At 41.2% G+C, this 23,563-nt stretch overlaps 1 protein-coding gene across 4 annotated transcripts in view; it reads right to left on the minus strand.

Moving 5' to 3' along the window:
* The window catches only part of LOC149318479 (SH3 and PX domain-containing protein 2A-like), a 335,649-nt gene that overhangs the window by 121,803 nt on the left and 190,283 nt on the right, over positions 1–23,563 (minus strand). For 2 of the 4 annotated variants that reach the window (XM_089509806.1, XM_089509804.1), the window contains exon 7: positions 466–510. The exons of the other annotated variants lie outside the window; for them this stretch is intronic. In XM_089509806.1, coding sequence (XP_089365932.1) covers positions 466–510 — 45 coding nt within the window. The remainder of the gene's footprint in view (positions 1–465; positions 511–23,563) is intronic. 4 annotated transcript variants of the gene reach the window in all.

Raw genomic sequence — 23,563 nt, forward strand, 5'->3', positions numbered from 1 at the left:
GACATTATGTTCTATAGAGATATTAAAAAAGAGACTGGACAGCTTCCACAGATTGCAGCTACAGCAATTAAAGTAGTGTCAAACTGCATTATTTCTACTATGTAGATGTACCCTATGCTGTTTGAATCTTATTTGCTGATAATTTAAGGTGGAAATTATTTACTGTTTATCCTGTTCTATGATTATTTGTTTTAACGTTTTATTGTTTGTAAACTGCCCAGAGAACATTTATTGGCCAACACAAATGCCATAAACAAAAGAAATTAAAGAATGAATGCAGCCTTATTAGTATTGTTTAGAACGCTGCTGTAAACATGAATGCATTACCATGCCACTTTACTCCCTACAGTCTTTCATTCTGCAGCCACTGGCAGAAAACTGTGCTAACTATTGGTAGTTGTGTACATCTTTTTAAATTTGACAGCCAAGAAAGCAAGCACAAATTCACAGACAGAAACAAAGTACCTGCAGTAGCCTTCTTTGGAGAATCTGATAAGCTGGACATCCAGACTTCAGAATCCAAGAAAAGAAGCAGCAAGGAAACAAGGAAAGCAGAAGGGGTATTAGAGATATAGAAAAGCAATTTTATAGCCCTGAAAATACATCTTTTAAAAATATGTAAACTTCACAGCAAGGGAAAGATTGAGAAGGTTGCTAAAGATGTTTGCATGACAGTTTTGTAAACATGAGAAAGAGGATAGAGTTTATACAGGTTGGGTCTCTCTTATCCGAAATGCTTGGGACCAGATGTATTTTAGATTTCAGATTTTTTTTTATTTTGGTATACAGTACCTGTGTTTGCATATATGTATAAAATCAGATAGCTTAGAGATGGGACCCACATCTAAACACAAATTCTTTTATGTTTTGTGTACACCTGATAGACATAGCCTGAAGGTAATTTTATACAATATTTTAATTTTTTTCCCATGAAATAAAGTTTGCATACACTGAACCATCAGACAGCAAAGGTGTCACTGTCTCAGCCACCCACAAAAAAATTTTGGTTTTTAGAATATTTTGGATTTCAGAATTCTAGATAAGGGAGATTCAATCCATATCGGCATTTCAGAACAGTCTAAAACAAAAGGTTTCTTTTACAACAATGGAATTATTCTCAAAATCATCTGAGCATTTGCAACAGTAAACCAAAGCCATGCAAATTACCACCTAAAAAAACAGAAATAAAATAATCTGCCACACAGACAGATGAGAGTTCACTCCTTGAATTTAGCAGATCAGATCATTGCAATATATAAACATATTTAAATGTTACTAAAGTTGTTTATCTATTTTCCAACAAATTTAATGAATTCAAAATTTTCTGATAAACTCATAGCTCAAGACAGAGCAGACAAAAATGCAAGTTAGTCAATCAGAACCAAAACAGCCTCCCCAAAAGCCAAGAACAAGTGGATAACGCTTCACCAACTACACTTAGTCATAAACACACCGATAACCAATTAAAATATGCATATTTTATCAATGAAAGCTTATAGCTAAAAGGGTTTTTGAATAAACTGACTATTGCCAGTTGCATACGCTTCAAACAGAGGAAATATGCCACTTTAGGAAACTGACTGGAGAGACAGACCCAAGGATTTGGCTATGGTAAATTAACATCTTAACACCAAAATACATATCTACTCAAAATAAGACCAAGTGAATCTAACTGGCTACTAGCTAAGGGGGTATACAGGATTGCAGCCCACGTAATATGGAGATATGGTACATCATATATGGCCCCATTCATTACCAGAAGCTTGAGAAACTAACTACAGTCAGGTTTTTACTAAAGTAAACAAAACTTGTATCCAACTTTGCAAACCATACAGCAAGAATAATGCAAAAGTAAACACCATGGTCTTGGAACTAAAACAAGGGCCATCACCAAGAAACCATCATGAATTTAATTGCATGCAAGTGGGACTCACAACAAAGAATTGCAAAACAATTACTAGGAGGAGTGTTTCTGTTCTGGGCTATAGGCAGTTTGTAATTAGAAACTTTTACTTTTGCTTCCCAGTGTGTAGGGCAGTGGTCATTTACAATATCTACCTGAAACTTTACTTATAAGATTGAACATTTACAGGATAATATTTCTCAAGTTTTAAATAAATTCATCTTCCACAGGGGGGAGATACAATTTCCTGCTGAAATTTTTCCCCAACCCTTCTCTCATTTATTCATTTGTACAAGCCATTGTTTTCCCCATTACCATGAGAGCTGGACAATTAAGAAAGAATATAGGAGGAAAATCAATTCATTTGAGATGTGGTACTGGAAAAGAACCACAAAGACAAACAAATGGGTCCTAGAGCAGATCAAGCCAGAAATCTCCCTGGAAACCAAGGTGACACAACTGTGACTGTCATACTTTGGACACATCATGAGAAGGCACGGCTCACTGGAAAAAGCAATAATGCTAGGAAAGGTGGAGGGAAGTAGAAAGAGAGGAAGGTCACTTGCTAGTTGGATGGACTCCATTAGGAAAGTCATGGGTATGAGTTTTCAGGAACTAAGCAGAACAGTGGAGGACAGGGAGTCTTGGAGATGTCTCATCCACAGGGTCACGATGAGTCAAAATCGACTCAAGGGTAGTTAACAACAACAACAAAGCAAAAAAAATACACAAGCAGTCGGGTTGTCTCTGTCACTTCCCCACACTTGGAAAATTTCTCCAAGAGGAGAATCTAAATTTATACACCACCATTAAGTCTCCTCTCTGTGATGGTATTGTGTGTTCCTGGCTAAGTTTATATTTCATTTCAAACCATATATTTCAAGATCCCAAGCCACTTACAATGTCATCATTCAAGGTATTAGCTTTGTCTTGTAAACTAGTACACACCCTACAGCAGTGTGCCACATCTCAACCACTATCATGTGAAACACCGAAGATTTGGTTGGTACATAGAACTATGCTGGTCCTAAAACCCTCTTCTTCCAGTGGAATCAAATGTAAAATGAAAAATTAGATACACATTCCTGAGGGAACCTCTATGCCTGGGAAAGAAGGGTATATTCTTCTTTGTGAAATTATTGGCCATAATCACAAGAGTCCAGAGGTTGACTTGTCAGTGGTTGTGAAGGCAAAGGCATTCCACACATGCTCAGAATGTTCAAGGAGACTGGAGTGGATTCAGACTTACCTAGGCTTAGAGAAGTCCAGTTGACTTTACTCAGTCTAGTAGTTACCAACTTAACTCTCATTGATTGCAATGGGCCTGTTCTAAGCATGACTAAATGTGTATCTAACCCATTGTTATTTTAGATGGTCTGTAGCAAGAGGCCTGACTAAACCTTTGCCTTGAAGGTTTTGTTTAGAAGGAGTTCATGCATGGCAGCTAAAACACCGAACCAATATATACGTACTGTGTCTTGCTATTGAGGTTTGTCTGGATAAACAGAGGTGACTCTATAATGAAATAAAGCCACAAAATAATTCCACCCAGGGGGAGAAAAAACTTCAGAACTACGCAACCATCCCAAACAGATTTTGTTCTGACTATGCCAAACCAAAGAGCCAAAAAATAGGCAATGATGAAAAATATCTGGAATAAGAAAATGCCTAGAGCTTATGGTTCTATTGGAACCATATGCTCCCACAGTGGCACAAGATAGTTTTTAAAATAGTACGGAACTGACCTACTTGGGGAAGGGGATTTACAGAGAAGGGGAATGAGATTTTATCCTTGAATTACATTTTGTAGGAACGGCTCAAGTGCAACCAAGTTATTCACACAATTGCCATTTAATCAGATTGCCCTGAATGCTAATTGGTTGTAAATTTTTAAATGAGGCATTTCTCCCTTTGTGCATGTGTGTGTGAGCATATATGTGCACACATACTTGTCAACAGCAGCTGAGGCAAAGCAGAGCACAAAAGGCAGAAACTGAGAAGCCAAACAACTGGCAAAGTATTATGCATATTTCCAAATAAAAAGACATATAGAAAGGACACCAGAGCCCCTCTCATCTGACAGCAGCTAGACAGGGATGGGATTGCTTCTGAAGAGGAAGACAGCTAGAATATTTTAGTTTGGAACATCTGTTAAACATTACTTGTAGGATATTAATTTTTTAAAATAGCATTGCATTTATGTCCTAACTGGCCCTGCCTCTACAACAAGGATGGGCAATCTGTAGTCCTCAGTTCCCACATGGCCCTCAAACTCATTTTGTATGAGTGGAGGGAGCATGGAAGGAAAGAGAAAGAGAAGAGAGGGAAAGGGAAAAAATATTCAGACTTCTGGAAACAGTAATCTATCTCTCTCCTGCTCAAAGAACCAGGAGCCTGCCAGGCAAGGGAGAGGCAGAGAAAATAGGGGGACCACAGCCTTTGCTAGTCAGAGCCTAGGAGCTATTTTAGACTGGCCATGCTGGATAGAAGATTTTAGAAGTTCTGGTCCAAAAAATAACTTCACCAGACTTTATTGTCAGTACACCATCCATCCCCAAAGATATTACAACTTGCCAGGAAAAAACAAAAAACCTCTTCTCTACTAAATTGCCATCACTCACAATAATACATTAATTCATGAAACAATTCCTGTCCTATTATGGCATAAAAAAGGCAAGGGATGGAAATTCTGCAGTACTCCAGATGTTGTGTGACATTAGTTTGTCAGGTTTTAATGCTGGTCCATTCACACAATGCTCGTTCAAATGCTGCTCCAGGGCAGGTACCTGCTCCTACAATAATACAATAAGCATCCTCTTCTACTGCTTCCCAATTCTCTGCTCCACTGAGAGAACTGAGAATTGTAGAAATGGTGACAAGAATTTTGAAATCCCAATTCTAGCCTTTCCAAGTCCCCAAAAGTCTCCAAACCCCTACTGGGAATAACAAGAGTGGAAACGAAAAAAACAAATCATCACTGATGTCAAGAAAGAAATTAAGTATGAAGTGCACACTAAAAATATTTAGGCTGCAATCATACCCACAAAACACTTAATAAATTCTGAACAGAAGAGAGATGTATTGGCCCGGTCCAGATGGGCCCTTTAGCATGTCCTGGCGATGTGCTAGGGTTGCCTCAGGGCGCCGTCACCAGGACATCATTGCTGCGCGGCGCTGCATACACAGTGTGCGTAGTGATGATGTCACTGCTGTGCAGCATCCAGATGGAGCCACGCAGCAGCGACGTGCTCACAGCACCACCACATATTTGCAGTGGCGCAAAAAGGAGCCGCATTTTAGCCCTCCTTTTTCTTTAGCGTAGCCACACCATGCAATTTGGTTGCTGCGGCACGGCTACGGGAGAAAGAGGCGGCTCACGGCCACCTCTTTCTGGCACTCTGTACCACACCATTTTTACTTCAGTTGCTATGGAACTTATTGCATTTTTAAATAAGCTGACTTAGCTCTTTTGTTTTAAAATCAAATGTGGGATGCAGCCGGGTATTATCATGCAGAAAACACCACTGATGCTGCCATCTAGCTGCATCCTGCCTAAAACCCGGCTAGAATCCATGCTAAAATGGCCAGTTTTCAAAGTTGGGAGCTTCTAACAGACAGCGGCATCAGCAGTATTTTCTGCGTGATAATACCCAGCTGCACCCCACATTCAACTTTAAAACGAAAGAGGTAAATCAGCTTATTTTAAAATGTGACAAGCTTCTATCTCTGCAATGGTCTTGGATGAACTCATGTCACCTTCTCCCTCCAGTCTTTTTGTAAAATTGTGTATTTTGTTTAGGGGAGAACAAATGATGTGCTCTTTCTTCCCTTGTACTGTCCCAGACCAAGCAGGGCACATTTCCATTGAAACATAACTGCCTCACTTATATCCCCCTATCTCATACACAACATACTTGCTAGTATCCACCTCTGGCATTCATGTGATTGAACACTGCTTCAGAACTGATCATGTAGGCCATGCAACCTGGGAAGGGGGGATTAGAATGGAAGGAGAGGGAAAACCCAGTAAAGTCCAACTCTTTTACTGCTAGAAGAATTTTCTTTCCAGACTCAGCAGAGATATTATGTACATTCCATGTAAACAAAGCACAACTGGCATTTCCACAATTTGATTTTCAACAATAAGACAAGTTACTTGTCCCTGGGATACTGAGCCTCATAGTCCAGAAAAAAAAATAAGACCTTAAACTATCACAGTTGCATTTCAGATCCAATATAATACACCTTCTGTCTAATCCTCAAGAAAAGAATACTGATCCCATTTAAAACATTAGGAATCTATAGGATTATTTTGTTTTGTCTGGGCACTTTAGGTCCAGGGCAAGCTTTCCAACTTCAGGAGCCCAGACAGATTGCAAATGCCACCCCACCCTCTTCCCATATGGTTGCTATATTAAGCCAGCATTTATTCAGATCTGAAGGAGGCTATAACATGGCTATTTTAGGGTCGAAGTGGTGCAGCTGGATGCTGAAGAAAAGAGTCTGGGTAACTTCACTACTCCATCAGCAATATTTACAGCTATGTAAGCTAGGAGGAAATGGCAGGAATTTGGGCAAGAGCTGAATGCCTGCCAAAGACAGTCAGGAAATTCTGGCTCACAACCAGACTGTATCACTTACCTGATTGGGTGCATTTGTAAGGACTTGTGCCCTTACAAATACTATAGAAATACTGCAGAAATCTTGAGCTAATGCAACAAAACCCAGGTTCTTTTTTTAAAAAATAAACATTGGTATTTTTTGTGTTCTGAGAATTGTACTAACAGACTTCTTGAGAGACAGTAGTGTATCTCACAAGCAGAATAATTAGTATTCAGAAGCAGAAGATGAATAACAACCAGTCCCATAACTCCACCCCATCCACACAAGGTCTAGCAGAGAAATAGTCTAATGTGTAAAACACATATAAAGTGGATTACTTACTCAGTATACAAGAGTATATATCATCCCACAGTGAGACATTCTGCAAACATATGCTCTTCAGAGAGGGAATGTTTACTGCAAACTACACAAATGGAAGATGAATAAACTCAGACTAACTGCTGCAGACTAAATGTTGCAGGAAGAGAGAAAGTGTGTCTAAAACCAACAAATGGAAAAGGATAATACTTAAATACACGCTGCACCTAAGGTTTTAGACTTGCAAAATAACAACTACTGAGTATAGGCATGCTAAGGTTGCTAATTATAACAAATGTATCATATTTTACACTGCTTCACAAACAACCCGTTTCTGGAGCACATTTATGCATTTTAAGCTGGTACCAAACACCTTCCAGGGGAAGGAACAGATATGTGATTTGTGTGACTTTACAGATGTAGCTGGACTGAAAGTCTCATCAGTCCCAGTTGGCATAGCCCACAGAGGAAGATAATCGGAGCCATTATTCAACATCTGGAAGGTCACATTTTCCCCATCCTGTTTCAGAATATAAGTGTGGGGGATAAATTGTTCTGCAAACCATTCTTGAAAAAAGTGTGACCATCAAAGGCATCACGCATAGTGAATAACAAATCCCCTTCCCCATCTTAAACATCAGTTGTGAATGCTGCCTTTAAAAATATATATCAAGAATTCTAAATGGGCTCACACCTCTCCTGTGGTAGTAAAAACAAAGAGATCTGCTTCTCCTTAGATGGAAGAAAATGTTTTTAATTTTTTTAAAAAAATCTGTCCATCTATAGCAGTATTGTGGTGTTATGTTTTTCTTTTTTAAAAAAGCATCTAAAATATGTTTAAAAGCCAGATAATAACAGAATATAGTTATGAGTATATGAGTATTCACCTACTGAACCTTTTATCTCAGCCTTGGATTATCACCAATCAGGAGTGACTAAATGATCTAATCATACTTTCTGCAATCACACCTTGCCCAGAGATAAAGCAGAATTATCTGCTCCTTCCAGGCCAGATAGATCAATCTCTTCTATAGGTAGGGCCTCTCAGCAATCAATTATTTCATACTGAGTCTCATGCTACACAATCAGTTCTCCAGTTTGTATATTACTCTCATACGGATCCCATCTACTGTAGAATCAATGTAAAATGAAGGCATTGCTCCCCAAATAAGAATACTATCTCTCCCTCAATATAATTTCCCTTCACTCCTCAAATTTCTGACATTGCAGAGGGAGACAATGAAAATCAGTAACACCTAGAACTCTTCTATTTGCTGTGTGTTGCATTTCCTTGGTAACTCTGCCTGTTCCTTTTCTTTGAATGTCTAAGCTATATTTCTGCACGCTCAGTTGACAGTTTACATTATGGATACTGAAAAAAAATCATTTGGAGGCACAGAATTCTTATTGGGTGGCAATGGCCTCATTTCTTCCTCTCTCAGTTACACCCACTGGTCACTTTGTTCTTGTTGGTAACAGATCATTCTGTCATATTAAAGCCATTTTCTACAGACATAAGGCATTTCAGAATGAAGAAAAAACATCCATGAAACCTTTTCATAACTTTTAAAGCACAGAGCATCACAACGTTTTGCTTAAAACAGGAGGAGGTTATCACTTGATGTTTCCCAAATAGCCTACTCCCTCTTATGCAGGTAGGTTGCAACTACTTAAAAAGCTGTTTGTCATAGCCACTCACTTCACATCACTTGGTAGGAGCACCTAGAAATTGTATTGGTTTGTGAAGGTAAATATGAAAGGAGATGCTGCTTCAAATAACCTGTCCCTAGGTTAAAATCAGCACTTAAACTGGGCTCAGAAACAGAGTACTAGTTGTGCAGAAATAGAGTACTGCCATAATATGACCTTGTTAACCAGTTCCAGTTAACAGTCTAACAGTCCAACTACTCTGTTTTGGACTGAGCTTTCCATATTATTTCCAAAGGCATCTCATGTGTAACACATTGCAATGATCTAAACAAGAAGGGTTTTTGTTGTTGTTGTATGCCTTAAAGTTATTTCCAACTTATGGCGATACTATCCCAGGATTTTCTGGGGCTGAGTGGGTTTGACGTACCCAAGGTCACCAAGTGGGTTTCCATGGCTGAGTGGGGAATCAAATCTCAAACCACAATACCATGCTGGCTCTTGACAACAAGTTACCTGACTACATATAACTATCTGCCCAGTAGCTAGTATAGCACTCTGACCTGTTTAAAGTACTATGAATAACCAAAACTAACTATCTCTAAGGACAATGAAAGATCTAATATCATCGCCAAACTGCAAGTCTGATGCTTTAAAGAAAACTGCACCCCCTCCAGACCAGGCCAAACATTACTTAACTATACAGGTGAACCACCCATAACAAACCAGTCAGGGCTGTGGAGTCACAGAATCATAGAGTTGGAAGAGACCACAAAGGCCATCCAGTCCAACCCCCTGCCATGCAGGAACTCACAATCAAAGCATCCCTGACAGATGGCCATCCAGCCTCTGTTTAAAGTCCTCCAAAGAAGGAGACTCCACCACTCTCTGAGGGAGTGTGTTCCACTGTCGAACAGCTCTTCCTAATGTTGAGGTGGAATCTCTTTTCCTGTAGCGTTGCATCCATTGCTCTGTGTCCTGTTCTCTGGAGCAGCAGAAAACAAACTCACTCCATGCTCAATATGACATCCCTTTAGATGTTTAATTAGGGCTATCATATCACCTTTTAACCTTCCCTTCTCTAGGCTAAACATATCTAGGTCCCTAAGTCTCTCCTCATAAGGCATGCTTTCCAGACCCTTCACCATTTTGGCTGCCTTCCTCTGGATACACTCCAGCTTGTCTACATACTTTTTTAATTGTGGTGCCCAGAACTGGACACAGTATTCCAGGTGAGGCCTGACCAAAACAAACAGAGCGGCACTATTACTTCAATCAATCTATATTTCTATTTGCACTATACTTCTATTGATGCAGTATAGAATCACATTGGCCTTTTTAGTTGCTGCATCACACTGTTGACTTATGTGCAACCTGTGGTCTAGTAGGACTCCTAAATCCCTTTCACATGTAATCTCATTAAGCCAGCTGTCCCCCATCCTATATCTATGCATTTCATTTTTTGCCCTAAGTGCAGTACCTTACATTTCTCTGTGTTAAAATTCATTTTGTTAGCTTTGGCCCAGCTTTCTGATCTATCATTTTGAAATTTGATCTTGCCCTCTGGGGTATTAGCTATTCCTCCTAATTTGGTGTTATATTTGATAAGCATGCCCCCTATTGTTTCATCTAAGTAATTGATAAAGATGTTGAATAGCACTTCTCTCCTGAATGAATAGGAACCATGGCTGAGCACTCTCTGGATTCGGCTGGTCAACCAATTACAAATCTATTTAATCAGGGCTATCATTGTCTAACCCACATTTTAACAGCTTGTTTGCAAGATTGTCATGGGAGACCTTGTCCAAGGCTTTACTGAAATTAAGATATGCAATATCCACAGCATTCCCTTCTTCTACCAAACCAGTAATTACACACACACACACACACACAGAGAGAGAGAGAGAGAGAGAGAGAGAGAGAGAGATCAGATTAGTCTGGCATGACTTGTTTTTCAAAACTCATGTTGACTTTTTGTGATTATGGCATCCCCTTTTAATTGTCATGGAGTTATGAGGGTGGAAGCAATTTTGGGTGAAATCAGAGTTGGTAGAAATGTACCAACTTTGATTACAGCTTCAGAATAAAAACATATAATATTAAATGCCTAGTTTGATACACACACACACACACACACACACACACACATATACACACATACTTTTACAGACATTTAAAAAGGTAACCTCTGAAGATGCCAGCCACAGATGTCAGGAATACATTCTTCCAGAATACAGCCACATAGCCCGAAAAAACCACCAAAAACTATTTTAAAGGTTTCCTTTTTCATAAATTTTACTAAAACAAATATATTCGGGGTACAGACCACCCCTTTACTCCACGTATTGGGGCCAGGGCAGCCTCACCGGCAGCCAGAGGCCCCAATCCAGTGCTTTTCAGGACCAGGGAGAAGCGGCAAAATGCAAAAAGGGGTGTCCTTGGGACTTCATGTCCCAGGACACCCCGGGAGCCGCAGCCATTTTCTGGCTGTGGGAACAAGGCACGCCCTCAGAAGGAGCTCCTTGGTGTGCCATGCCCAGGCCGTCCTAAGTGGCCTGGTATGGCGTGACGACATAACACATGCACTGCGCCATTTGGATGTGGTGCGTGTGTGACGTAATCATGGCAGCCCCATGATTATGCCCGTCATGTGCTAGGGTTAGGCCGCATGTGGGCAGAGCGCCCTGAGGCAACCCTAGCACATGACGAGGATGTCTGTACCAGGCCATAGTTTATGTTCTGTCAATATACAGTAAATAACCTGATGATTCATCTGGTGATGATGAAATGCCCCATGCTACCATTTTACTATAGTACATTTGTTATTGGTAACTAATATACCAAGGTGTTGTTAATCTGACGGTAGAAGAACAGAATAGTTGAAAGTCCGGCATACCGACTCCACAGCCCCACAAATATCCTCACTTCATCTGGACTGGTTTTATTACTCTTCATCCAGTCCACTGCACTGCCCAAGTACTACTTCAGAATGTCTACTGCCTTGTTTGTATCAGAGGCAAAAGAGAGCTGACACTGGGTCCAATTCTCATATTGGTACACATCTATGGACAATCATGTAGAGGTTTAAATGTATGGGGAATAAAATACAAGAACACCATAGCACAGTTGCCATGTGGGAGCAATAATCCACCAGCACCAATTTCTGGAACTGGTCATTAAAGTAGGAGTAGAACTACTGCAATAAAACATTCCTGCAGCATTTTCCAGAACGCTACCAAATTTGGTGGCATCAAAATCCACAGAGAGATCAAAAAGAACCAACATGGTCACATTGCCCTGCCCTCTCTTGGTACAGGTCATTCCACAGGGCTAGCAAACCAATTTCTGTTCCTAAACCTAAGCCTAAAACCAGAATGAAATAGATCTGGAAATGGTGTCTAATAAATTCTTTCCACACCAGCCTGGGCTATTTGTGGGTCTAACTGAAGAGTACTATGTACTATGATTCCTCTTTTAACTGTCCTGGAAACCTTCTGTGAAATCCTAAAGTTTGCGGTTTGGTGAGGCACTAGGGCTCTTTGGCTGAGAATTCTAAATTCCCAGTATTCCACATGATGTTGCCATGGCAGTTAAAGTAGACTCACAGCAGTATAAAGGGTGTAAAAGGGCCTAAAATATGTTCCCTTTGTAGGTGGGTAAGAAACAACAAATAACTGACAACAACTTTTACAGAGTCCACCATGCTTGGTCAGCATTGTAATATATGAGATTGAGGGGTTATGCAAACAGCCCCAAAGGGGTGGCCTCCAGCTGCCCCTTTTTCAGCCAGATCAGGACCGTAGCAACCACATGGCGTGGCCACAATCTTTCCAGGGCTTGAAAAGGAGCTGCAAATGCGCCTTCTTTTCAAGCCTTGGAAAGGGTGCAATAGCAGTGGCACCGCAGTTATACAGTGCTCCTTCAGCGCTGCATCATGGGGATGCAGCACTGTGACACCACACACCATGTGCTGTGGCACCCGGCACAATGTCACCCTGGGGTGGAGCTGGGCCTTGTGCCATGTAGACACAACACCCAACTCCACCCCCAGGCCAGCCCAAGGTGCCAGTCAGCACAGGGCCTGAGTTAAATACACTTCTAGTTGGAACAGATGAGGCAGTCCATCTTAAAGTCATTACTAAGCTGCTTGCGAACTAGGGAATAGCTCTTAAAGCATTCAAGTTGTCAACTAGAGAGGTTAGAATTTTAAAGGAGCCTGCCAAATGAATTTTAAGCACTATAAACAGTTGGCTGGCATCAGCTGAAAAACTAACACTGAGGTGCGAACCTTGAAGAAGTCATACCAGGCACTTGTGGTTCATATACTAAATTAGCATTTCCAAATGCTGCAAGCCAGACTAGAAGAAGTCACACAGCTAGGAAAATATTTCAGAAGAAAAGAATGCCAGAAGATGCCTCAGCTGCCAAATTGAAACACAATCCCCCTCCTCCAAGAAGCCTTACTTCTAGCAGGCCTCTGGTAACTTGTTGTGAGGCCTAGATTGCTCAGATGGATACATAGAAAAAATAAGTGTACATTAGGTTTATTTCCTCTAATTTGCCCAGGCATTTCACATGAGCTCTTCTTCTACTGTCAGCAAGAAGACTTTATACAAGAAGACTGCAAGGAGAATAGATATATGCTACAAGGCTGTAGCAAACCTGCTAGATTCTAGTGGGTGGGAAATTCTATTCTGAGTTTCATGCAGAACCAAGATACAAGCATATTTGACCAGTAATAATTGATTGAGATATAGTTGGGCTCTGTTTCAGATAAACCAGAAGATCACAAGTTGGAAAAGAAAAGGGGGAGGAGTAAGAGAGGGGGAGGGAGGGAAGGAGAGAGAGCTAGCATGTATACCATGGAGCTAGTTTTCCCTGTCCAGGGGTTCAGCCATGGCAGAGGTTTGACTACTACTAAAGCCTGAGGAAAATGTACCACCCTGTAGTGCATGAGCTATCATCCCAGGCATATAATTCACCCTCACAGTCCAGTGTGCTGTTTCCTTCCATAGAGGCTAGCCTCCCTTCTTTACACTCAAACTGGCAGAGTTAATGTGCTGCACATCATGCATGGTATAGAATTTATTTCGCCTCAAGGAGAGATCTATCTCCTTATTATCCCCCCTTATTATCAGAATATTGCAGGTAGTAGAAATTATCCTAAATCAATGCAACACCCTTATATTAGACCCTTCCTTTTTTTATTAGCCTCCCGATGGCATTGGCCAAGTGGTGGAGCTGGACCCACATATTTATCAAACCAATGGAACCACCATTAAAAAAATAAAAAGAGAATAAGAAATATGCAGGATTGGAGATGAGAGAAGTGAAAGAAAGATAAATCATATGAGCAAGGTGTTGTTGTTTGTGGCTCTTGTGTCTACCTTCAAATTGTTTCCAACATATGTTGAACCTAAGGCTACCCTTAGGGTCACACAGTGGATTTCCATGGCTGAGCGGGGACTTGAACCCTGATCTCCAAAATTGCAGTCCAGTGCTCAAATCACGACACCACACTGGCTCAAAAGTTGACAGTGCATATGTTTTACATGCAGAAGGTCCAAGGTTCAGTCTTTTACTTCTCCAGTTAAGAGGATGAAGTAGCACATACTGAGACCCTGGTTTGCTACTGGCACTCAGAACAGACAAGACTGAGTTATATGGATAAACTGCTTGATTACTGAGTTCCTAAGGATGATATACTGTATATACTCAACTATAAGTCAACCTCATGTATAAGTCGAGGGGTAACGGAGGATCTAAAACATGAAGTAAAGGAAACAATGCCAAGGAACTTTAAAAATTCCAGCAAGCAAAACTTTGTGCTCACACTAGATGAATAAGAAAATAGAGAATTCGTGCTTCCAAGACAGATTACACTCTTGACTTTCACCAGGGGATGACTCCTTCTTAAATAAAAGTTAAAGTATAGTATATACATTGACCTGTAGATAAGTTGATTCAGTATTTTGGGGTCAATTTTTTGACTAAAATTTCTAGACTTATACATGAGTATATATAGTACAAGTTTTCCCTGTTGCAAGTTGGAGTTAAGAAGCCCCAGTGCTGAAAAATTTGGACATCTGCCCTGTGATCTCAGAATGTTTACAGCATGGGTGTGTTTTAACATGAAGTATCAGAGCTGCATAAGAAAGTCTGCCATGCTTTGAATATAACCAGCAAGCCTTCACACAATGGCTGCTGTGTTTATGTCTGCGCACAATCTGATCTGGCAAGAGTCATGGGAATTGCATCAGCTCTGCCCTTGAGTTCCAGGGGTGATGGGAACATCCCCCTTGCCTCAGGGTATCCTGAGAAGGAAAGTACCCCCAGAATGTACCTCAAGTTATTAACACTAAGTGTGTACACAAATATACTCACCCACTGTGTTTCAGCCAGACTTTTAGGTTTTTTTTAAACAACAACAACAACAACAAAACCCATCAATCAACCAACATGGTGGCTGAAACACTTAGATTATGCCTTTACTTTATAAATGCCAACCTTTCCCCTCCTGCAAAAAAGTACTGTTCTGGGTGGGTGGGTGGGTGAACAATGGTTTGTCTTGGTTCAGCAGTTGGTCACTGGAAGCAAGAATGGAACTGGTAGTACAGAATTGGGTTTTTTTTAAAAAAATAGATGATTTTATGCACTCCAGATTTGGTGTCAGATTTCAGAATTTTGCAAACAAACAAAAAAAAGCAAGGATTTCCCCCATTAGTATAAATGAACTGTGATTAAAACTGAGTGCAGCCTTCCCCAACCTGTTGACCTTCATATGTTTTGGACTTCAGTTCTCATGATCTCCTGTCATATGGTTTGTTATCTAGGGAAGGTACCAGATAAGGGAAGGCTGCGATAAGCCAAAAAATAATCAAGTTGAATGCGGGAGTCTGTGAACATGATGTGTTTGAAAAGATGGGGATATAACTTCATCTTGTTCTCCCTTTGAAATATCTTGCCATATGGAACCACATAAAGAGAACTAACATACCATTAAAACGATCCCTTCAAAAGATGTAGTTTCTCTCATCCTTCACCAGAGATCCTGGAGACAGAGGAGCCTTATCTTTCTTTGCATCTGGCAGCCCTAATGAGCCAGTATTTGAAGCATGTATCACACAATAATTGATAGTTATGGCGTGGCTTTAGAGTAAGGCCAGATTTTCCCAAACAATGCTAATGTCAACCAGAGATTAACACAAAAAGGAGCAGAAAGACACAATGGGCCAGTAACTATTAAGGAATCTCTATGCTCTTGCTTGCATGCTGGCTAAAGATGTATCCACTGGATTAATGTTGATGCTAATTATTGCACCTCTACTATGCTGGGAAGTTACAGTATTAGAAGAGGTCTAGATTCAAAGCAGACCAGGTCACTAAAGTAGTGGTGCGGGTAGGGGAGAAGAAAGGACTGGCCCACTTGGGAGGGGCCCCCCACACAAAATCATAACCATCAGAGGAATGAAAACTGTATTTTTAAAATAGTGATGGCATTTCACTATGACAACACTTTAAATTAAGGTATTAAACATCATACTTGTTGCTGACATGCATGTATAGTCTGTGTCATAAAAAATTGTCGAGAAGGTCTACATTCTACAATACAAACATTCATGCCCTATACAAACATACAAGCAAACATTCTTCATGAGTCATATCAGGCATGATCTTAGAAGAGGCATTCAATTTTATGGCAAAGAGAGCAAAAAGAGGAGATGCCACATGTAATATGGGAATTGCTATCCAGAGTTTCTTTAAGCACTTGGAATAAAAACAGTAAAATCTGTAGCCCAATTAAATGCAGCAATTTAACTAGCAATTCTTATTGCTATTGCTTATTGGACCTGCTAAACATTTCAGTCACAGCATCAACATTTGTGAATCCTGTATTCTAAACCTCTGCTAAAATGCCATAATACTATTTTACTAGTTGGTCATATGCAGCAAATGTTTATGTCACAATAAGTGTTAATTTTTCAAGTGTGGAAAAAAGGAAAAGTAGTAGTAATAATAATAATAATTATTATTATTATTATTTATATCCCACCTCTCTACAAAAGCAATCAGGACGGCTTACAAAGTTAAAATATACAGTCCAAACCCTCAATCCCCCCCCCCTTAAAATACAATTAAACAGTGTGGAATTAAAAACATAAAAACATACTTTAAAAAAAACAATACAATAACTGTGGTGAAGTCGGAGGTCAACAGTTAGATTTTCCTTCCGATGTCCAGAGAACTATTCAGGAAAGGTCTGCCGGAAGAGATCCGTCTTTATAGCTTTTTAAAAGCTATTTAGGGTTGTAATATGATGGCTCTCGCCCAGCAGGCCATTCCACAATCTGGGAGCTACAGCTGAAAAGGTCCTCTGGGAGGTCATGGACAGCCTTGTTTTACAAGGCTGTAACAGATTTTTCCCTGAGGATCTAAGTGTGCAGTGAGGATTATATGGAAGGAGGCGGTCCCGAAGATAGGTTGGACCCAAGCCATTTAGGGCTTTAAAGGTGATAACCAACACCTTGTATTAGGCCCGGAAACTGATCGGCAGCCAGTGGAGTGATCTTAAGATGGGTGTTATATGGTCTCTTCTGGATTTACCAGAGACCAATCTGGCTGCCATGTTCTGAACTAATTGAAGTTTCCAGACCAAGCACAAGGATAGCCCCATGTAGAGTGCATTACAGAAATCAAGACGTGAGGTTACCAGCAAATGTACTACGGTCTCAAGGTCCCTGACTTCCAGGAAAGGGTGCAGCTGGTGTATCAGCCGAAGCTGATAACAGGCACTCCTGACCGTCGCATTCACCTGACTTGCCATGTGAAGCGACAAATCTAGGAACACCCCTAGACACAGTCCTTTGAGGAGAGTGTGACCCCTTCTAGGACTGGAGGTTGTATCCCAATGCCTGGGTTCGGAGCCAATACCGTAAGTACCTCCGTTTTGTCTGGATTCAGCTTCAATTTGTTTTCCCTCATCCAATCCATTACTGCCTTAAGACAGTCATTGAGAGGCGAGACGCCATCTGAAGTCACAGTTGAAGACTGACACATGGAGAAATATATCTGAGTGTCATCAGCGTACTGATAACACCCCGCCCCATGCCTCTGGATGATCTCTCGTGTAGATGTTGAAAAGCATCGGGGACAGGATGGCGCCTTGAGGGATGCCACAATTAAGCTCCTTTCTTGCCCAGCAACTGTCCCCGAGCACCACCCTCTGCTGTCTCACTGGCTCACTGATGAAACATTTTAAATAATCAGAGACATGGGAGAAATAAAAGTAAAAGGTGACAGAAACAGGGTTAGCATCCTAGATGTAATTGTTCAGTGATTTGTGAATAGGTGAACTAGTAAAATAATCAAAGTGAAGAAATAAAAGAAGACAACAAAAAAGTTAACAAGAGACGTCTTCCACGTGATTTGATAAATCAAAGGAACAATTAAATCAAGAGTAGGACCAAATAATCAATGGGGAGAAGATTGCATGTTCAGGAAAAATTAAAAATACCATGAAACAATACATTGAAGAACCAGAGAAAACACAGGGGGAAATGACAGATTCTTTCAAAGTAAAACACTTTGATGATGAACTCACAGTTTTATAAAGTAAAGTGGAAAGGGCTCTCAAAGCACTTGGGAGAAACAAATCAACAGAGACAGATGACATAGAGAAAGGGAAAGAAGGAAGGAAGGAAGGAAGGAAGGAAGGAAGGAAGGAAGGAAGGAAGGAAGGAAGGAAGGAAGGGACAGACTAGCAACCAGCCAACTAGGCAAACAAGGGTGTGACACTCCTCCTCAACACTAAGGTCAACTAACACTAACCTATTCATTGTTAGCCAGGGCACTTACACATGATACAGCTTCCCCCCACCATCTGCGCCCACCCTTGAGTCCTTACCCTCTTCCTCTTCTCTGTCTCCTTTCATGCCAATAGCATCACACCTCTCTTTCTTGTCTTGGCATCATGACATCTCTGCCTCTGAGGCTGCTTCAGACAAACTTCAAACTCTCCTCACTTTACCACTTTTCTATTTCCCAGTTCATTTCAGATCCCATAAAAACATTCTGAGGAATATGACAGACTTATAGAACCACAGAATAATAGAGCTTGAAGGGCAGACTTCCATGTGCTAAAGTCCCTTTTTGGACACTGCTTCATGATCCATGCCCTAGTGGTCTCACGACTAGACTACTGTAACCTCCTCTTGGCAGGGCTTCCCCTCTCTCATCTCCACCCATTAATTTCTGTTCAGCATTCAGCTGCACGCATTATTTCACTCGCTCGCCGTTATGATCATGTTTCCCCTCTGTTGTCCTCCCTTCACTGGCTCCCTCTTCCTTTCCGCATCAGGTACAAACTTTTGCTACTCACCTTTAAAGCCCTGCATGGGCTGGCCCCTCTTTATTTAACCGATCTTCTCTCTCCCTACATCCCTACTCGCACTCTCCGCTCTGGCAGCCAAAGTCTCCTCTCTCAACCCAGGATCTTCTCTGCCCTGTCCCGGATCCGTCCCTTCTCTCTTGCTGCCCCTCATTCCTGGAACCTTCTTCCTCTGCATGCACAGCTCATCACTTCCCTAACCAGCTTTAAGGCTGAGCTGAAAACCATATTGTTTAGGGAAGCGTTCTCAGGGAATTTGTGATTGTCATCTGGCTGCCTGACAATATTTGGTGTGATGTGATTGTTTTATATTTGATGTTTTTAATTTGTTTTTTCTTCTCTATATGGTAATTTTATCTATTCCTCTTTTTAATTGTTATCTTAGAATGTATGCCTTGGGCAGGCTTTTATATTCTCTTTAATTTTACCGATTTTGTACAGCGCTGTGTATAATTACAGCGCTCTAGAAATAAAGTTTAATAATAAATAAATAATAAATCCCCAGCTTCTGAGGAGCAAAGTTCAAGCTACTCCAGCCTCAGAGTGCATAGAACAGCAATACACAGGCCCAGCCAGCCAGCCTTTGCCTTGGGTCATGTCATGTGGCTGCTGTGCTGTCACAACTGGCCTCCTCTCTAGAGCAGAGCAGGCAACTGACAAAAACAAAGGCAAATGCTGGCTGGCTGGGCTTGCGTGTTGTTGCTCAATCCACTCTAACCACAAACTGGTGGAAAGAAGCAGGAGAAAAAAAGTGTTCCCTACCTATCCAGTGCCTCTGAAGGTAGGTTTAATTGATAGTGTAATTGCTAATTATTTAGGATGTGGTGATGATGATGATGATGATGATGATGATGACGATGATGATGATGGTTTTGTGCTTTAAATCTTAAGTCTTGGAGGGTCCATATCAATAAAATATATTTACAGGGGGTCCCTGGTAAAGAAAGGTTAAGAACCACTGGTCTAGAGGGTTATCAATGCAGGCATAGGCCTCTCTGTTTCTTAGGGGCTCAACAGATCACCCCTGAGGGGTGGCCTCCAGCCGCCCCTTTCCTAGCTGGATTGGGGGTCACTGCAACCTCACATTGTAGCCCCAATCTGGCCTTTTGAGGGCACAAAAAGGAGCCGCAAAAAGTGGGTCCTTTTTTGCACCCTTAAAAGGGTGCCATAGCTTTGGCTGTGTAGCTATATGGTGCTCCTTTGGCACTGCATCATCTGGATGCAGTGCTGGAGGCGTGCCATGTGGCCACATGCCATGTAGAGTGGCATGTGGTATCAGTGCACCCTGGGGTGATGGAGTTGGGTGTGTGTCATGAGGACGCTATGGCCGCTCTGTAAAGGGCCTTAGTCACATGAGGACCAGGGACAAAGAGCAGTTAACAACTGTCAAAATTTCAGATCCATTAGCAGCAGCAATCACTTTGATTGAGATCCAGGCAAACTCTGTCTTATGCCAGTCCAGAGAACATTGAATTTCTCTTTCTTAGGCTAAGAAAACTGAATGTCTCAAGAGGTCTCTGTACTGTTACATTGCAAAAAAAAAACGTTTAGGTGCTGCATAGGTAAAACTTGCCAATTGTAGACTTGAAAAGACAGCTGTGAAAGAACTAGATAAGTTCCTGAAGTGGAAAGAATCACCCATGCCACAGACTTTCTGATTGTTATATATGGATGTGAAAGCTGTACACTAAAGAAATCTGACAGGAACAAAATAAACTCATTTGAAATGTAGTTCTGATGGAGGGTTTTACAGGCACAATGGACTTCCAAAAAGACAAATAAGTGGTTTAAAGAGCAAATCAAGCTTTAACTCTCTCTGGAAGCCAAAATGACCGAACTGAGGCTATTGTAGTTTGGGTACAGCATGCAGTGTCATGCCTTGCTGGGAAAAGGCAGTATTGTTCAATAAAGTGGAAGGCAGCAGGAAAAGAGAAAGGTCATGCTACAGACAGATTGATTCAATCAAGGTAGTCAGAGACCTAAATTTGCAAGACCTAAGCAGGGCTGTTAATTACAGGGTCTCTTAAAGGTCCTTCATTCATACAATGGTTATAAGACAAAGCTGATCTGATGGCATATAACAACCACAAGAAAACAGAATAATGGTGAACTTGTTAAAGAAACATTAGACAATGTATGATCCTCAAGAGAATTGTAAAATTACTTAGATCAGGGGTGGGAATCATGCAGCCTTCCAGTTGCTAAGGAAGGTCAGAGACTGCAGTACACTGGCTATAGTTGGGACTTTTAGTCCCAACAACATCTGGAGGGCCACATGACTTCCCTCCTACAAAAGGTGGTAGAGCTAATAGGGTGCCATTTTATGGGTCAAAACAATGCAAAACAATCAAGTATTATAACTGGCTATATAAAAGTCCCACAACAATATGTCATCTATGCAAAAGGAAATGTGACAGGAATTCTCATGACACAAAGTGATGCACAAATATGTATGGATGCTGGAATTCTGAAGAAGAGACATACAATAAGGAAAGGTGGGGGGAGAGAAATTTTGATCCAAAGCCAGAAATACAGTGGGCTGGTGGTATCCACTGGGGTTTGTTCCAGGAGCCCCTGGATATAGGGAATAAGGAAGGATTGTTATAGCAGGGGGAAAAACTAAAGTGAAAAATTGATACACTTACGTTATCCCCAAATGGAGTGCCCTATAGATAACATTGTTACTTGCTTTCTGTTACTTCCAAGCTCTGATTGTTCTACTGAATAGGAACTTGAAAAAGATGAAAGGCTTCAAAACTGCAAAGCACTGCTGTTGCATCTTAACTTTCACATATTAGGTTAAAGGCCTTTTTCTATCAGGGCCTCTTCAAGATTTCCAGGAAGCTAAGAAGGGGAGTGGGGAACTATCAGCCATCCATTAAGGTATCATTTACACCACAAAAACATTCCTGATTAGCTAGCCCCTTCATGCATCATATAAAGTAATACAGAACTTGTATTAGGGCAGGTCATTTTCTAAAAATGGAAACACTAATTTCCATTCAGTCTCTGATCCAGGAGGTCTCAGTTCCCAAAATATTGTATCATGTCAAACAGTTGGTCTGTCTAACCCAGTACAGTAGTAACTGTCTGGAGCACCTTAGAATTACCATTTCCCCTTGCTGGTTTGTACTCACAGCCCTTGCTCACCTGCCCCATTTGCTCTGGTGCCATTTTGTCTGCTGCTGTATCTCTTCTGCCTCCACTCCCTCAATCAATGCTACTTCTGTCAACCTGGCACATCCAGCAGCCCTGGTTAAGAAAGCTGGCATTTTCCCAAGAAGCTGGTGTTGTTAAGATTGGAGACTGATACATCAGATGAATCACACTTTCTTAAGCAGTAGATGTCACGTGCATTGGTGTCTCTGCACACCAAACTGCACTGGGGACTGAGGTGAAACCACTGGAATTTCTCATCTCCCTCATCCTGCCAAATTCTACATGGAAAGACTGGAGGTGAACATGCAGAGCTGCCCTCAAATCCCTGATGCTACAGGAGCATGAATGATATTTGTATTGGCACAATCCAAGGTAGCACTTCTACCCAGCAATTCTTTGCATTTGATGAATGTGCTGTCCATGTGGGTGTGTCTCCTGTGCCAGCCAGTTTAAGCTCTGGAATTGATTTAATCAATGAAATACAATTCAACTCCTATTTGAACCTTAATCAGGATTAGGCAATGTATGCCAATGTTGGATAGAACTGAATGCAGCAACAGTCCATGTAGTTCAACCTGACCCTGTAAAACATGTAATTGGACTGTAGATATTCTCAACTGGGTTGTGGATCAGATCCTGCATGTGGTGGTAGGCCATGTGGTAAAGAAACAAAAATACAGCTGTAAGTTCTACTGGAGTCAAAGAGATATACTCAAAAGCTCTATTTATTTGTGATGCCTGAACAGGATACATGAATGTATGTAAGGCACCTAATGTTGCACATGTTGGCCCTGCCCAAACATTCCTCTCCCTGCTTCCTCAGTGCCCAGCCTCCCCAAGTTGACTTATCCAAGAAAGCAAAATGAAGCCTTCTTCTTGCACAGAGAGATTCATGCATCCTGCACCATGCCTCTTATGAAATACCTTTTTCATATTTCCATTTTCTTAGCAGCTTGTGCACAACACTGGACCTGGGCTAATAAAAATGCCCATTTAGGGTTGAGCTAATTTGGCCTCATTTCCTCACATGCATTGTCACATTTTCATTTGCTTGGTAAACATTCTTAGCCTAGTCCAGAGAACTTTTGGTTCTCCAGAATTTTGGACTACTACATCTCTCACATTGACCATGCTGGCTGCTTTAAGCCAAAACATCGGGAGGGCAAGAAGTGCCACACCCCTTTTCTGGTCTAGGGAAAGTTATGCAACTAGAAATTATAGCATCTGTAGCCAATACTGTGGCATACAAACTGCATGCTGCGCTGGCAACCCTACAATTATGTACCAAGGTAAACCCCCCATCCCTGCTCAGCCCACTTTCTGCTGACAATACTGACCACATCTCTCTCTGTGTTGTGTCTTCAAATCATTTCTGACATATGGCAACCTTAAGGTGAACCTATCATAGGGTTTTCTTGGCAAGTGTCTTCAGAGATGGTTTGCCTATTCCATCCTCTGAGGTTGAGAGAGTGTGGCTTTGCCCAAGGTCACCCAGTGGGTTTCCATGGCCAGGCTGGGGTTTGAACCCTGGTCTCCTAGTGTCTTAG

This window comes from Sceloporus occidentalis, unplaced genomic scaffold (assembly GCF_023333645.1).
Source record: "Sceloporus occidentalis isolate IW3139 unplaced genomic scaffold, rSceOcc1.0.p SCAF_2, whole genome shotgun sequence".
In the NCBI taxonomy this organism is placed as follows: Eukaryota; Metazoa; Chordata; class Lepidosauria; order Squamata; family Phrynosomatidae; genus Sceloporus; species Sceloporus occidentalis.